Source organism: Lepidochelys olivacea (assembly GCF_965140295.1).
Source record: "Lepidochelys olivacea isolate rLepOli2 genome assembly, chromosome: 5".
Taxonomy (NCBI): Eukaryota; Metazoa; Chordata; order Testudines; family Cheloniidae; genus Lepidochelys; species Lepidochelys olivacea.
In genome coordinates, this window is record NC_140415.1 from 82,510,648 (window position 1) to 82,527,379 (window position 16,732).

Below are 16,732 nucleotides of genomic sequence, written 5' to 3' on the forward strand. Positions count from 1 at the left end.
GGTTGTGGGCTTGGGAGAGGAAGGGGGCACTGGGCTGAAGCAAATAGAGGGGCCAGCACTATGACTGCATGTCCCAGGAAAGAGCTACAGCCAGAAGGTTCCTGGTAACGTGGGACATATGGTAACACTAGTCACCTTTGTCTCACTTGAGTGAGAGCTGTAGGCAGCCTAACCCCGCTGCTCGCCCCGTCTGCTCTGCAAGGGGTCCCGACTCCCAGTTCTACTCACTAGCTCCAGCAATGGCTTTGGCCGGGGCCAAGTAGCGTGCCCGGCTAGCCAGCGAGCTCCTGAGCCGGGGGCGGAAGAGGGCGGCTCCCTTTCCTGTGTTATATACAAGAGCCGTCCCCCAACGCTGCTCCCGGCGGGACGAAGCAGCAGAGGGTATAGCAAGGAGCGCAGTACCGAGGCTCCCCACCACCTTTTCCGCAAGTCCCTGTCTGACCTTAGCCCCAGGCAGGAGGTCGCGCTCGTCAGGGAGCCCCGGGGGAGTGTAGGGGAGAAGCTTGTTCCACTCAGTGGGTCTTGGGGCCGGGGGCCCGCACTCACCTTGCTCTGCCTGCTGAACGCTGGGGACCCTAGTCCCGCTCCGCTCCTTGGGGGGCCGCGGGCTCGTTGTGCTCGCTGGGTGCCGTAGGCGCGGCGCGGCGCGTTCCCCTCCTTTTGCTGTGAGGACAGGGCGCTCTTGCCACCTCTGCTCGCCGAGCCTCTGAAGTGCAGCGCGGGGAGCTTGCCTCGCTCTGCCTAGAGACTGACCGAGGGTGTTGGCTCGCTCCGCTTGGTGGGACCCCGGGGGCAGGAGCTCTTGGCTCGCGTTGGTCAGTGGGTCCTGCTGCGGGGATGCCCATCTTCCACCTGTTGCCTTGTTCTGAGCTTCTTTGAGGCGCTCGTGCGCGTCTCTTCCTGCCCCGGGTTCCCCCGGCTTGCTCATTGGGGGAAAGCTGCCGGAGTTCCTGAGCTTCCTTTCGGACTCTCCCATCTGGACTCTGACCCGTCTCTCCAGACTCAGGGGCGCCAGTAAAGCACCCCAGTACTGCTGGGTGAGGCGCTTACAGCTGTTGCTTGTTGTCCGCAGCTTGTTTGCTCCGGCTGTTCCGATGTTACCCTATTGGGTAACGGGCGCCGCAGCTGGGATCGTCTCCCTGCATCTCATCCAGAAACTCCTCTTCCCCTACTTCTGGCACGACCTTAAATACCTGCTGAAAGTGATAAAATATGGGCTGACCATGGAGATCTACAGGCTGCGAGGGAAGATTTTCACGGTGCTGGACAGGTTTGTGAAACAAGCTGAAAGGCAGCCCCACAAGCCATTCATCGTCTATGAAGGAGATGTTCACACCTACCAGGACGTGGACAGGAGGAGTAACAGGGTAGCTCAGGTCTTCCTGCAACAGGGAGCGCTGAAAAAGGGGGATACCGTGGCCCTGCTGATGAGCAATGAACCTGACTTCATTCATGTGTGGTTTGGAGTGGCCAAGCTGGGCTGTGTGGTGGCTTTCCTCAACTTCAACGTCCGCTCCAGGTCCCTTCTGCATTCTATCCGGAACTGTGAGCCCAAGATACTCATTGTGGGAGCAGGTACAGTATATACTTGTTTTGTATACTCATGCTTTAACCTCATACACTGCATTTCTCCCCACCTCCTTTCTTTGGAGACCTGGTTTAGACAGATAATGTAATGTTTGTATTAAAGTAGCACCAAGAGGCTCACAAATCATGAGTGGGTCCCTTTTGTGCGGTAGGCTTATGAGGATATAGTTCCTAACCCAAGCAGCTGACAGTCTTAAAAAGTTTTGTGTTATTTGTGTGGTATAGATGAGATGAGACCGCTACAGACTTACAGTAGACAACTAACATTTAGGAGATGGCATGTAATAACCAGGGGTAGCTCACTTTGTTAGCTTCCAAATTATGGGTGGATTTTTGTTGAGTGTTCAGAGGAGATAGAACTCCTTTTTTGACTTGCATGTATTGTACAATGTAATTAGTTTTTATGAGAGAGGGCCCCAAACCAAAACCACATATCCAAAACCAGAGCTTGATTGGTAAACAGCTTCAGCATCCAAATCCAGGTGCTAATTTTTGCAAACGGCTCTTTATCTTTATTAAAAAACTAAGCAAAATCTCAGACTGGAACATTTCTGATCTTTGGGGTTGGAGCGTGTGTGTTTCAAAATTTACACTCTAAATATGCAGCTTTGTCCCATCTCTAAAATTATTACCTCTACCTGCACTCTGTGCCTTGTTTCTGGTTTTCTACGTATTGCTGTGCCTTTACTAGGCTGCGAGAGGGATTTTGTACCCTTTTCACCTGATTGGTGGAATTTCCTTGTTCATGCTATCTACAGTGGTGATTTTCTATTTTTAAAAGTAATCCTAAAACTTCCCCCTGATTATTTTTAGTTTCATTGGATGTTTTGTACTACTGTTCGTATGGGTGTTTGAAAAATATGAGTGGAGAAGAGTGTTATTTACGCAAGCTACTGAAATGAGAACCAGCAATGCAAATTCAGCAGGATCACAAAACACATAATGACTACAGTAGGTGGCAGATAGTTTTCCTATCCCATTCAAAAATTTTCCTGCTCCTCATTGTGATGAAACTAAATCTTTTCAAAGTTTTAAGAGTGAGACCCCCAGAATAGCCAAAAGCTTGGTGATTACGATGCCCACCTGTGATGAGGGAGACCCTGCAAATGAGGCCAAGTAGGAGCTTGATCTCCTACATTCCAACGGAGGGCTGTAACCACCAGACTTTGACTATTCTAATGTGAGGGCTCTTTCAGTCTCTCTTGTTGGGGCTGTTTCACTTTGTATAAATAACTAAGTGAGTGGGGGGCACGGGATGAGACTGACTGCATAGCCTGGTGGAAGACTCTCACCTGGGAGGTGGGAGAAAATGGGTCTGAAAGTTTCAGTTAACAGTTTCTGACCCCCCCCCCCCACCAAAAAAAAGTTAGGTTGAAAAATTCCCAACCATCTCTAATAATGACCTATTGAGTTTACATTTTTCTTGTTCCCTGCTTACCTTATTCAATATATATATAAAATATCTCAATGTAATAGTTTAAAACAGTTAATCCTGCTGGATTGATGGTATTTAGTGTTAGAGTGGAAGGAGGAAATTCGCTTCTGTGAAACTTCTGCTCACTTACGAGATCCTGCCACCCTTACCTATATTGAAACTATAAGGACAAAGTGAGTAGTAAGGTACTACTTAAGATGAGTAAGGGCAGTGGAATCTGATCCTTAAAAGAGCCAAATCATGCAGTCCTACCTAGGCTAAATGAGAGTTTTTGACAAAAACTGTAAATTGTATCCCTTACTGCAGGAAGTTGTATGGACGCAGTAAGTGTTAACAGCATAGATGTAGTACCAGAGTCACCCCAGCTAGCACAGGAAAGTGAACATGGAACTTCCTGGCACCTGTAATGGTAGCTGAACCCTTCCAAGGGTTTAACCGTTGACAGTACATGCAGTATTTCCAGCTCTGGAGTTGCTTGGGGCTTTCCACTGAGAGAGGGTTGCTTTGTCAGTGGCCCCTGACAACTCAGGCTGCTCAGGGGGATGTGCAGAATTGTATCCCCTAGCTGTTCTGATTATGGCTCCTTTTTGACCAGTGTTTCCCACTTTTTTTTCCCCCTAGCTTCACTGACTGCCTAGGAGCCTCCTGGCAGAGGGGAAATTTCTGTTGCTTTCTGCCACTGCTGTGTGCCCTTGTGGAAGTTTTGTCGCTATGGCTCCTGAACCCTGGTTTATGCTGGCAGAAGTCAAGATAAACTAGGAATGAATTTAGATCATAGTCTATGAATGCCCTGGAGAAGGGGAATGAGTGAGATATTTTCAGGAGCTTGTGAATTCAGAACAGCTACTATGACATACAAGCAGCAGAATCCTTAATCAGCTTTTAAAGGGGAAATTGTTTTCTTGATAAAATAAATGTGAATTATTATCTAATACCTAACTTGATTATTTAAACTAAATGATAAAAATAAGAATTATGAGACATCCAGAGCAGCACGGAGTTAAAGACATGCAGTGTGGACTCTTATGGACTGTTCCAAGATGGGATTTGGCTCTCCATTTTGATTGCTTGCTTTTTCCCTTTCCTGGAAACTCACTGGGTCCCCTACCTGAGTCCGTGCCTCCTTCAGATACATCCCAGTGTTTGATCAGTAGTATATGCTAAGTATTTGTAGTTCCTGTACACATTCTAGAATCTTTTGCATGGTCTTCAGTGCATTTCAAGGGAGGCATGGCAGCCAACATAGATTCTTAGCTACATCTGATGACTCCTACAAGCTTTTGCCATAGGTTCTGGAACCATTTTTATAGTGGGGGAGCTGAAAGCCATTGGAACCAAATCCTGTGTATAATGGAAATCACTTCAAACCAAGGGTGCTGCCATACTTCCAGCACCTATGGCTTTTGCTGAACACAATTTAGCAGGAACAGAGAGCCTTTTTGACAGGGAACTAAGTATATGGAGGGAATGCATCTAAAAATGGGGAGTTTGGGACTGGCCTTTTATTGTTCAAAGGATCATTGGTGGCTACCTGGATTGTCACAGCTTATTTAGCATATGCATCAGAGTGCCCTTCAAATATTTTGTCAGCAATATTTCATAAAACTTTTTGAATGAACTGACTAAGATTTTGCTCAGTACACGTTGATCTCATAATCTGATTTCTGTCAGTTATTACTGAGGGTTCATATTTGCCTGCCAATAAATAATTGCATTATTTCCTTGCTCAGAAAAATAGAGAACCTTTTGTATGACTAGCAATGCAGGATGGTAGTTTAGAACCAAAAGGTGTATTGTCTATTATTCGAATGTCACAATTAACAATTATTTATGTATTCAGGTTGTTTGCATCATGTCACAAACCTGCTCAATTGTTCGTAGGGAAGCAGGAGAAGGAACAGGGCGTGGGGGAGATCTCCACCTTCAATAACGCATGAATTTTCCCAGGGAAGTCATGTAGTTAATGTATGTTTGTTCAGCATGTATTGTGTAAACAACACACAGGACTGCTATTTACTCTATTATAGTTAAAGATTAGGTATAATAATAACTCATTGCAAAACAAACCCTAAAAGTTTCTTAGTATGTTGCTAAGAAAAATAGAGAGAGCTTAAGTTCACAACCTGTGACTTGCTTTACCATCTGCTTATGTACATGTACCAGGAACCACCAGAAATGATGTATTGCATTTCTTCCAAGAGAGCTGTTTATTCCGGACATATGGGTAATACAAGTGTAAAATGAGCATCAGGTTTTTAAAAAACATCTGGTGGAGAAATTCAGTGTGCATTAAACAATACATCAACATTGGACATAGTCTTGGATCTTTTTACATTGGTATAAGTGCTCTTTGGAAATATATTAGTACAACGGAGAGTTTATCTTCAGCTCACATTGTTCATGCATGATGCAGAATTAATCTAAGGCTTCCGGCTCTTTTAATATTAGGAAAATATTTAGCTATTTCTGATTGTCTTTTTTTCCTTCAGGAAATTGCTTATGGTTTTTTTGCTGTGCTCTCCTATCTAACCTGGAATCTTTCAAGATAACAAATGGCTACAAACAGTTCAGATACTGTTCCAAATTTTTAATACCAGAGTGCAACTGAAAAGTCTTTTGTAGAACCAACTCACAGTATTAATATTCAATACTAGGTGAAAAAAACAAACCCGTACACAGAAACAAACTTTAGGTTAACTGAGTAATTTTAGAAGTGGAAACAGTAAATCAAGGATATTTTCAGTCTGGGCTTGATCTTAATTGGAATAACATAAAGAAGATGTGCTTCAGTCTAGGAAGTGGGAACCACTGCCTTTCTGCCATTCTTGAATCCTAAATGACAGTTTAAATTGGACTGTAACTATGATATTTTTCCCCTTAGAAAGGATTGCCTGATTAGACCATAGGGTAGTCTTATGACCACAGCCCCCTTCTTGCTTGACTTGTCTGCAGTTTAAATATAATTGACATTTCTCAAATACATTAAGAACTCAGTGTAAATTTATTTCTAAGACTACTGCACTGAAAAATAAAAAATCAGAATTATACCTGAAATTCTGAATGACCATAAAATCAGTGACCAATTTCTTAGTGTTCTTTATGCTCAGTAAGAACATAAGAATGGCCATACTGGGTCAGACCAAAGGTCTATCCAGCCCAGTATTCTGTCTACCGACAGTGACCAATGCCAGGTGCCCCAGAAGGAGTGAACCTAACAGGTAATGATCTAGTGATCTCTCTCCTCCCATCCATCTCCACCCTCTGACAAACAGAGGCTAGGGACAGCATTCCTTGCTCATCCTAGCTAATAGCCATTAATGGACTTAACCTCCATGAATTTATCCAGTTCTCTTTTAAACCCTGTTATAGTCCTAGCCTTCCCAACTTCCTCGGGCAAGGAGTTCCACAGGTTGACTGTGCGCTGAGTGAAGAAGAGCTTCCTTTTATTTTTTTTTTAAACCTGCTACCCATTAATTTCATTTGGTGGCCCCTAGTTCATATATTGTGGGAACAAGTAAATAACTTTACCTTATTCACTTTCTCCACACCACTCATGATTTTATATACTTCTGTCACATCCCCCCCTTAGTCTCCTCTTTTCCAAGGTGAAAAGTCCTAGCCTCTTTAATCTCCCCTCATATGGGACCTGTTCCAAACCCCTAATCATTATAGTTGCCCTTTTCTGAACCTTTTCTAATGCCAGTATATCTTTTTTTGAGATGAGTATTGTATGCAGTATTCAAGATGTGGGTGTACCATGGATTTATATAAGGGCAATAAGATATTCTCCGTCTTATTCTCTATCCCTTTTTTAATGATTCCTAACATCCCGTTCGCTTTTTTGACTGCCGCTGCACCCTGCGTGGATGTCTTCAGAGAGCTATCCACGATGATGCCAAGATCTTTCTCCTGATTAGTTGTAGCTAAATTAGTAGTCATAAACACAGGAAAAATAGTTTTCTGTAAATAAGCCAATGCTGCTTTGGCACCAATTCCATAAAATTGCAAACATTTCTGGGGATGAGAAACACAAGAGACAATAAATCATGGTAGTGGCTCATTTTTTACTTGTAGTCTGTGTATGTTTGGAGAATGGTGACATCTGTTGCTGCTTTCTGCCATGCCATTTGCAAGGGGATAATTTTGGATTAAGCAGACCACTAGAAACACTGCAGTTGTGTCACTAGTGTAGACACTTACTTCAGCGACGGAAGGGGTTCTCTGCTCTCCGAGGCAGTAGCTAAGTCAATAGAAGATTCTTTCACAGATCTCGCTATGCCTATACCAGAGCTTAGGTCTACATAAGTACATTGCACAGGGCATGAAATTTTTCAGTCTTGAGCAATATAGTTAAGCTGGCCTAGCTTTGCAACGTAGACCAGCCCAAGTATCCATAACTAAACTGCAATGCATGAAGGCAGATTACCTTGCCAGATGAAATCTGGAGAGAAACATTAACTACACTTCTCATCTGAAACTTGACTGTAAACTACCCAAGACTGGGTGTGGCCAAGAGATGGTAGTTATTGCTAGTGGGTTTTCATGGAGTGCTGGCTAAAATTTAAAGCATGGGAGTGACAGCAACTGTATGTACCATTGTTTGTCCTTTTCTACATGAAGTCCACCCGACCCACAGGGCACCAGCACCTGATTATATTCCCTTACTCTCACAGAGGTGAATCGGGCTCCTTGTATTTTGCTAACATAACTCTAAAACATTGAAAAACTTGCTTTAAGTTTAGCTTTCTGTAAATACATTATAAAATAGGTAACAATGTTGTTGTTATTTTTTAAGATATGCTTGGGACATTAGAGGAGATTCTTCCTAGCCTCCAAAAAGATATTGGTGTTTGGGTAATGACAAAAGACTGCACTCTGCCAAGTGTTAATACCCTTTTAGACAAACTGGAAACTGCATCTGAAGACTGTGTACCAGTTAACCTCCGCTCTGCAAACAACCTCAAATCCTCTGTACTCTACATTTTTACTTCAGGAACTACAGGTACAGCTCTTTTTTTCCCATGTTTCCATCATTTCCTGAAACTGTTTATGAAACCATCAGTTAATGTGTCTGTATCAGACACTCTAAATGTCTCACTTCAGCCTACAGGAGAAGGTATCAGAAGCTCAAGAAAGGCATTGGTCGTTTCCAAGGCTGTTGGCATAGGGGATCCCGCAGAGGTAGCTCCTTTTTCCCTGCCCAGCCGAATTGCTTAAATCCTGGGGCAGGGCATTATGCCCTTTTATTAAATAGCTACTATTACTGGTGCCTGCTAGTCAACACTGCAAACATAATACTAATATTTTGTGATTCTGTAACACAGCTGTAGAGTTAATGTGTACACCTAGAACTTTACAACATCCTTTTAGAACAAGTTACTATGCACTTATTATGAAGTGGGTCTTCATTAAGCTGCTTTGAATGCAGGTCACCAAAGAGACCGAAAATAGGATTAAGTTACTAGCCTTTTAGTTTAGAAACAGATGGCTGGTTTCATTACCATTGCTCCAGTGGCTAAGAAGTTAAGACTTTTAAAAAAAACTCTGATCAGTGGCATAAAAAGCAGCATCATGATGTTAGGTTAAACAGATTGGTGTTTCTTATTCAACTGAAAACTAACTTGTGGTTTCAGTCATGAGATGTTTTAAAAATAACTTGCATCTTACAACTTGTTTTCCCTGCCCAAGCATAATTATTTTATTGATTTTTATTTGCCTCCATAGAACCATACGTTAGTTTATTTTAGAACTAAATTCTGTTTGTTTTTTAAAGTAATTAAAAAAACCAGAACTGTTGCAAACATTATTCAGAGATTAACTATGTTTGAAATAGTGATGAAAAAATATAGCAGAGCTTGCTACTGTGGATAGAAATTTTGTTCTGAATACTCTTAGTTAAATCATGTTATAGACTTCCCTAGGTAGTCTGTAACCTAGTTCTCAGTGTCATTTAAGGCCTCCATATGAAGCTGAGGTGGAAAGATGCAATGCCCAGAATTAATCTAATATAGTTTAGTTACTTACAGAGGTAAGAAAATTTGAGTGATTGTATGTAGCCTATGCACACTGAAACTTTTATCTCTTTTAAGTACAGTGTGATTGCAAGAAGAGCAGTTATTTAGCATGAATAAAAGTTTAGAGGGAATTGAATCATTATGTTTAAAATCATGTCTTGTGCAATCTGATTCATCTAGTACAAACAAATCCAGCCATCCTTTTCATGCTTTCCTATAATACAAGAACACATGATTGCTGATTATAATTAATAGTCTAGATTTTCTGGCCAAGTTAAAAGGAAATAAAATGTTGTGCAGCTTTTAAACATCTTTTGGAATCTAGTCAGGGGAAATCCAAAAGCAAAAAATCTGTGGATGGATTTTTCAAAGTGTTAGATTATTTTGTTCAATAAAATTTGTGATTATGCATGTTAAAGTAAGAGTGAAGGCTGATTCCTAAAGGAAGGAATCTTTCCTTCACATAAAGCACTGCACAGTGAGCTATTGGTAGGTACAGTATGGTGGGCAGGTTTGTGTGCCTCTGGAATGTCAAGTAGAGGCCACAGTCAGAGCCAGACAGGAGGAAATACTCAATGAACCATTGATCTGATCAGTATGGAACATCTTTTTTTTGTCCTGCGGGTGTATAATTAATCGATCATCCTTGGAAACGATATGTACTTGTGAGTGGCTCTCACCCCAAATACAGCTGTATAAACGTGCTCAGATTACTTAATATAAACTCCTAATTGGTTTTTAATTTTGTATATTTAAGATCAATTATGCAGTCTTTGCTTGTCTTTCTGAGTTTGGAGCACCATCAGCTGTCGTTGTTTAATGTGAGAACAGCATTCATCCAGGAGCACAAGAAAGAGAAAAAAGTTTTTAGAACTCTTTTTCAGAAGGCAAATATCTTACTGCTTCCCACATCTTCTAAGGAGCTAGCTTTTGGGATTGGGGGTGTCAAGCAGAGGCAGGGAAGCCCTTGAATCTTACTGGAGAGAGATGCCATGAAATCAGTGTCAGGTGATGATAGTAAAGAATCCTAGAAAGAGCTAATTTCTTCTAACACTGAACAAGGATTAGAAATAAGGAAAATGATGTTGGTTTATAAAGCTTCTGCTTCAGCTTCACTGTAGTGCTTGTGTCTAGAACTTCCCCAGTCTGCCTCCGAGCAGGATCCCTCGTACGGTTTCAAAGAAACTCTACATGTCCACACATAGATTGCTGTGTGTGAAAAACCAAAATGAAATGGAGCAAAGCATGACAGCTGTGATTTCGTAGATTTCCACCATAACGTCAACCATCCATCCATGAAACTCTCTCTAGAGTACTACCACACCAGCATCAAATTCCTGGACACCACTATCCGCTTCAGCAATGAAACCCTACAGACAACTATACATAGGAAACCCATCGATCGCCACACTTACCTTCACACATGTAGTAACCATCCCCAAACACACCAAGAAATCTTATCTACCAGGCACTCGGATATCATAGAATGTGCACTGAGGACAGAGTCCAGGTACAAACCTTAACACACTTAAAATCACCTTCACCACACAAGGAAACTCCATCAGAAAAGTAGATCACATGATGGAATGGGCTACCGAAATAATCTGACAGAACCTGCTTTAATATGGGGAGGGGAAACAAACCTCCCACTGTACAACCCTAGTCACCTAATACCCTGCACTAAAACCCACACAGGGAATCATGAAACTCGCACCCCAGACTTGATGGGGACCACATCCTCAAATAAATCTTTCCCAGACTCCCTCTTCTGGCCTTCAAAGAGCCCCCTAGCCTCGCCAAGCTTGTCATCAGAAGCGAGCGAGCTCCCCATACACTAGGACATACCAGCTCAAAGCAGTACCATCCCCCACTATAACACCAGATGTGAAACCTGCAGATATGTCCTCACTGTTATGAGGATCAGTACCCCCCACAACACACCTTTCAAGCAGTGGCATAGCCAGGCGGAGAAAACAGGGGGAGCGTAGATTTAAAAAGGTGCCACCCGCTAGTACTCCCCCAGCAGCGCTGAAGGACCCCCCCCACCACTGGAGCGAGTGAAGTACTGCTGAAGACCCAGAGCACCGCCGGGAGAGTAAAAATTAAAAAGGCGCCAAAGAATTAAAAAGACTCTACTTCCGCTTGGTGGGGGAGCGGCCGCTGCCCCGCTCCCCGCCTAGCTATGCAACTGCTCTCAAGATCCATGGTTTCTACCCATGCCTATCATACCAATGTGGTGAACCTTATCCAGTGCACCAACTGCCCTAATAACTACGTGGGGAAAAACCGGACAATCACTGCGCTCTCAAAGGAACTCGCATAGAAAAATGATAAAAGACACAAACTTGGATGAACACTATTCACAAAATGATCACTGCATATCTGACCTCTGAATCCTCGTCCTCTAAGGAAAGGGAACTTAAATTCATAACTCTGCTAGACACCAAAAATCATGGACTTAATAAAGACACTGGATCTGTTCTACCCTTGTATTTAGCTTGACACTCTGGGCATGTCTACACTTAAAACGCTGCATTGACGCCACTGTAGTGCTTTAATGAAGATGCTTTTAGTCAATGAAAGAGAACTCTCCTCTTCCGCTTTGTTAATCCACTTCCCTGAGAGGCAGTAGCTATGTTGATGGGAGAAGTTTTCCCACTGACCTAGTGCTGTCTACACAGGGGGCTAGGTTGGTGTAACTACATCACTCAGGGGTGTGGATTTTTCACACTGCTGAGCAACATAGTTATATGGATATAGGACCCGAACTCTGGTTACCTCTCCCGGACCTGAAGCAGAGCTCTGCGTAAGCTTGAAAACTTGTCTGTCACCAGAAGTTGGTCCAATAAAAGATATTACTTCACCTACCTTGTCTATTTTAACTATACATCAGGCCTGGAGCTCCTTCATATTGCTTCACATCCTGGTCCATCTGTTGTTGAATCAGATGACCCAGTGTGCAGTGAGTTGATGCAGCTATGACTTGCTTGCATACCCCTTACTTCTATAGGACCAACAGACCTAGTGCCACATTAAACTTGCAAACAAGTTCTTAGATGTCTGTTTAGCTAAGTGGCTAGCAGAAAAATTGGCTCTAGAATATAGAAAGGTAGGTAATATTAGTGTTGTTGAAGTTCGTAACAGACTGGATACTCATGTACTCAACAAAAGTGAATGTTGACCTCTCTGTAATGTATAGTTTTATGTCTTTACAGGTCTACCAAAAGCTGCAGTTATTAGTCATCTGCAGATCCTAAAAGGAGCTGCTGGATTATGGGCATTTGGTGCTACTGCAGATGACACTGTTTATATAACTCTCCCTCTTTACCACAGTGCAGCTTCTGTCCTTGGCATTGCTGGATGTATTAAATTGGGTAGGCTCACTTTATTTTATAGCGTTGTTGATTGAAGAGGGGATTAATTTAGAACTGCATTAAAACACAGTGCAGAATCGTTATCAGTGGAGTTAATTAGACTTGGCTTGTATCTTCCTTTCTAAATCAAAAAACAAATGAATCTGGAAATAATTGTAACCAGTTTTGTGATTCCATTGACTAGGTTTTTTTTTGTTTGTTTGTTCTTTTTAAGAAACTGCAGTAAGGTCCATATTGTCCACTTTTATTTTAGAAAATTAAGTAAAATTCTGTTCATCCACGGTTTTGTTTTTGGCATTAGGGTAACAGGCCCTTAAATGAAATTGGCCTCAGAACCCCTGTTGCAGTCCAGGTGTGCCTGTGTTGGTGTAATGAGGCGGGTGGGGCTGCCCTGGGAGTTAAAAATGAGTTCAGAGGCTTGAGAAGGGAATTCGGAACTCCAACCCTGAGGGAAAGCTTAGAAGGAGAGTTCAGAACCCAGAATTTAAAAGGGGAGAGTGTCTAGAGTCCTGAGAGTAAAGAGCTCAGAGGAAGGACAGGGCTGGGCTGAGAGCTTCAGCGAGGAGATGCCCGTGAAGGATGAAATGGTGTGAGTTCCCAGTTTAGGCAGTGAACCCAGAATAATAGGCTGGTGAAGGCAGTTGGGGTCACCTGCAAACTTCTCCAGGCTAGAGAGCCATAACCAGGGAGGGCTGAAGGCTGCGAGCAGTAGAGGGAGATGCTGAGCCAGACAGCTGAAGACGGAAGACCAGAGAGGGCTGAAGGCTGGGGAACAAGGGAGCGACAACCTTGCTGATATCTCCAGGCAAGAGCCGGAACCCTATCCGGGAAGAAAATAGGGTAGATAAACATCTGAGGTGAGGCGAGGTGCGGGGTGAGATGCCAGAGTTGTACCTGGGAGCTGGGCTGAAGCAAGATGAGGGATGTCTGAGCCACACTTAGTGTTGGACTGTTGGACCTAATCTGCTGTTTGGACTGCACTGAGGGATTCTGGTTTATGGTAGCGGGACTTTTGGTAATAAAATAATGCCCCTTGCCCTCTCCCCACAGGGCTATTTATACATTTCAAATGCTGTATTGAGTTTATTTGAGGAATCAAGAGGGGAAAGTGAGGCAATGGGCCACTTGCAGGGCTTCCTTGGGGCCAAGAGGAGACCACACATTTATAGGATAACAACCCTAAACACAAGCTGTTCTTTTTAAAGTCTTAAACTTGCTATAGGCTTACAGTTAAGCAGATCCATAACTTTGTAGAATTGGACTATTCTCATGTGTAAAGTTATGCACGTGTTTAACTGTCTGCAGGCTGTGTAAACACACCAGCATAAATATTGCTGGAGCTCTGTGACTCCCCCACTGACACATTTCACTGTAATGGACAAGGTCTGTGAATTTAGACCTGTCCGTAAAACAAACACATGAGAATGTCGTTTGTATTTGAATCAAAGTTCTTACCTTTACATGACTCTGTGGTACCTGAAGCAGCATTCTTGTCAAGTTCACAAAACCAGTGTTTCCTGTTTTTATTTTCTTAATAAGGTGCAACTTGCGTCTTAAGAAAGAAATTCTCAGCTAGTCAATTCTGGAGTGACTGCAAAAAGTATAATGTGACTGTTATCCAGTATATTGGAGAGCTTTGTCGTTATCTTTGCAACCAGCCTGTGGTAAGTGGAATTAAAATGATGGTTATCCTACCATTTGGTTATTCACTAAACTTTATTTGCATGCTAGCAGTTGTAGCTGTATTTACATTAAAAGGGAAATGTGAAAAGTAATTTTAAAAGAAAAAAATCTGTCCCCTCCACCCCTCTTTCCGTGCAAGGTTGCTGCTGCGTCTGTGACTGCCAATAGATTGGTTCTGGGCAAACTGAACTGGCACCAAGGAGTTGATACCATATTTAAAGATGTAGGGGAAAAAATTGAATCAGTTTTATTTTATTTGGAAAAGAAAATATTCATGCTCAAACTTTAGCCAAGGGTAAGTCTAGAGTACCTACGTTAACATTAATGCATTTTCAAAATCTTGGTTCTTGTGATCAACTTAAATAGACACTGTCAAGTTTTGTAGGCCTACTTTCGGCCCTACTAGCTTTATTTTGGCTTGTGGAACATGCATGCACATAGGCCATCCCTCTGCTCTGTTCTTGAAGGTTTTATAGGGGTCAATACAGTTCAAAGGATCAAGAGAAAATTGTTTCAAGTTCCTATTAGTTTGCCCTTTAGAATTTTCAGCCTTAACTGTGCAGACCAATGTGTCTACCCCTTCTAGAAGTACACATGGAGGGAAGAGGGAGCCTTTCCCTCTTCCTGTCCTTATGCCACACTTGGGCAAAATGGGAGTTCCTGATTTCTGTGGCTGCAAAGTCCCTAGGGGGAGGTGTCCCCATCTGCAATAACTTCCACAAAGGGGAAGAACCATGAATTGGCTAGCAGAGTGAACACACTGCTCCCAGGTCTGGAAGGCCTCATATCTGACCTCCAACTGGGCAGACTAGTGACTATCCACAATCCAGCCGTGTATCTTTAGCATGTTGGTCACTAACCAAAACTTCCAGCTATGTAGAAACCGAAAAACTTAGCATAATTAAGTCCTCAGCAGTGTCTTAGGTATAAGGAATATATAGATATTCTGTCCAAAAAATCAAGTACACTTGACATAATATAGGAAACAATTTGTTACCATCCACTAGAGATATTAGGTTTGCACTCTGTGTACATAAGTCTTATTAGCTCTCATAAATTACATACGTAGGTTAAAAGCTGATATAGCATTTTAGTTGGAAGCTGCATTCAGTGGTGGTATTAAAACCGGGGCATTAAATTATGCATGTCTTAAAAGAACTTTCTGATTTGCTTAAACAGAGAGTAAAATAAGGAAGATTCGAATATTTAAAATAAAAATGCATGTTCGAGTCAGGGATTTTGACTGAGATGTACACACAAGTGCATGTATACTCCTGAAAATATGGGCCTGATTCTTTAATTCAGTGTGTAAAAGCAATTTGAGCAAAACTGAAAAGTTTTGCTACATTAGGGAAGTTGGGTAAACTCTGGTGTCAGTGGTCACAAGCATTTAGTGGGATTGCACTGGTTGTAAAGTAGCCCAGAATCTGACCCTTTACATTAACGAACAGAACCTATGTTTTAGGTTTTTATAAAATTGTATCTAGCATATGACATAGTAAAGAGTTCTGTAAATACACCTCTATATAATAGATCTGGCTTCATTATTTGATGTATGGATAATAAAGTTGGGGGTGGATTCTTCCTTACTTGTACCTGTAAAGTGCTATCCAAGCACAACCGCAGTATTTTATATCCTTTTTCCACAGGTGTAAATGAATATATAAGGTGCCTGGCAATGGAGAATCAGACACTTAAGGCTCTTCTGTATTCAGAATAATTTGTATAAATTAATTCTTCTTAAGTCCTTCAGGGTAGGTCTAGACTGTGTTTGGGAGCAACCCACAGATGTGTTTTATTGGGGCTAAAAATAGCTGTGTAAAGATGGTGTTTTGATGATGTGGCTTGGGCTCACAAGCCACACCTCCCAGGCTTGAGACCTGAGCTTCAGTCCAAACTGGAACGCCTACACAGCTGCTATTTTTAGCCTGCAGGCATGAACCCTGCCAACTCAAGTCTGTGGACTTGGGTTGGGAGGCTCACTCAGATGCACTGTAGACATATCCTTGTAGCATGGAGACCAGGTGCTTAGATTGTGGTACAGAAATAGCATACCTGTGGCATGTGGATCTGTCGCATTTTATCTTGAGAGCAAATAAGTGAAAGTGTCTCACAGCTAAGACTTTATCATGACTCCATGTCTGTGGATTTGGATTTTTTTTCTTTAGACATACAAACTTTCTTTGACTAGAGCAGCTATCTAACTAGTGTCAAACTATCACTTCTGCCTGAATCACAGTCTACTTTAGTCCTAACTTTAGGATGCTTGTTTTGATACAGTATCGCTGTCTAAGGCCCCATCTGCAGTGGACTAAGAACAAAGTTTGCAGAACTAATTATAAACACCATTTATAACTGGTTCAGATTAATTGAATTTAATCATAGTTTGACTGGACAGGGAAAAACAGAGTGAATCTAAGCTATAAAATAATTTCTAAAATCAATTTATAACATTACTTGGTTTCTGTCCTTAACTATGCAGGGAAACTGTGTGTCAAACTGAGTTTAAAATAAATATAACCATCCTAGTTCTTGGTCTTTGTAGATGGAGCCTAAAATTGTTTCTGCTGATATTGACGACTGCCACCTTTATGCTTGTTGTGAGCTGCAGATAATCCTATTGTGACAGTTGTTAATAA

General features: G+C 42.2%; 1 protein-coding gene across 1 annotated transcript in view; it reads left to right on the forward strand.

The window, feature by feature from the left end:
* The first annotated feature begins 366 nt into the window (after positions 1 to 366).
* Positions 367 to 16,732, forward strand: part of SLC27A6 (solute carrier family 27 member 6) — a 58,281-nt gene continuing 41,915 nt past the window's right edge. Inside the window, exons 1-4 of the mRNA XM_084628525.1 lie at positions 367 to 1,575; positions 7,818 to 8,024; positions 12,252 to 12,410; positions 13,950 to 14,074. Coding sequence (XP_084484651.1) covers positions 1,095 to 1,575; positions 7,818 to 8,024; positions 12,252 to 12,410; positions 13,950 to 14,074 — 972 coding nt within the window. The 5' untranslated portion in view covers positions 367 to 1,094. The remainder of the gene's footprint in view (positions 1,576 to 7,817; positions 8,025 to 12,251; positions 12,411 to 13,949; positions 14,075 to 16,732) is intronic.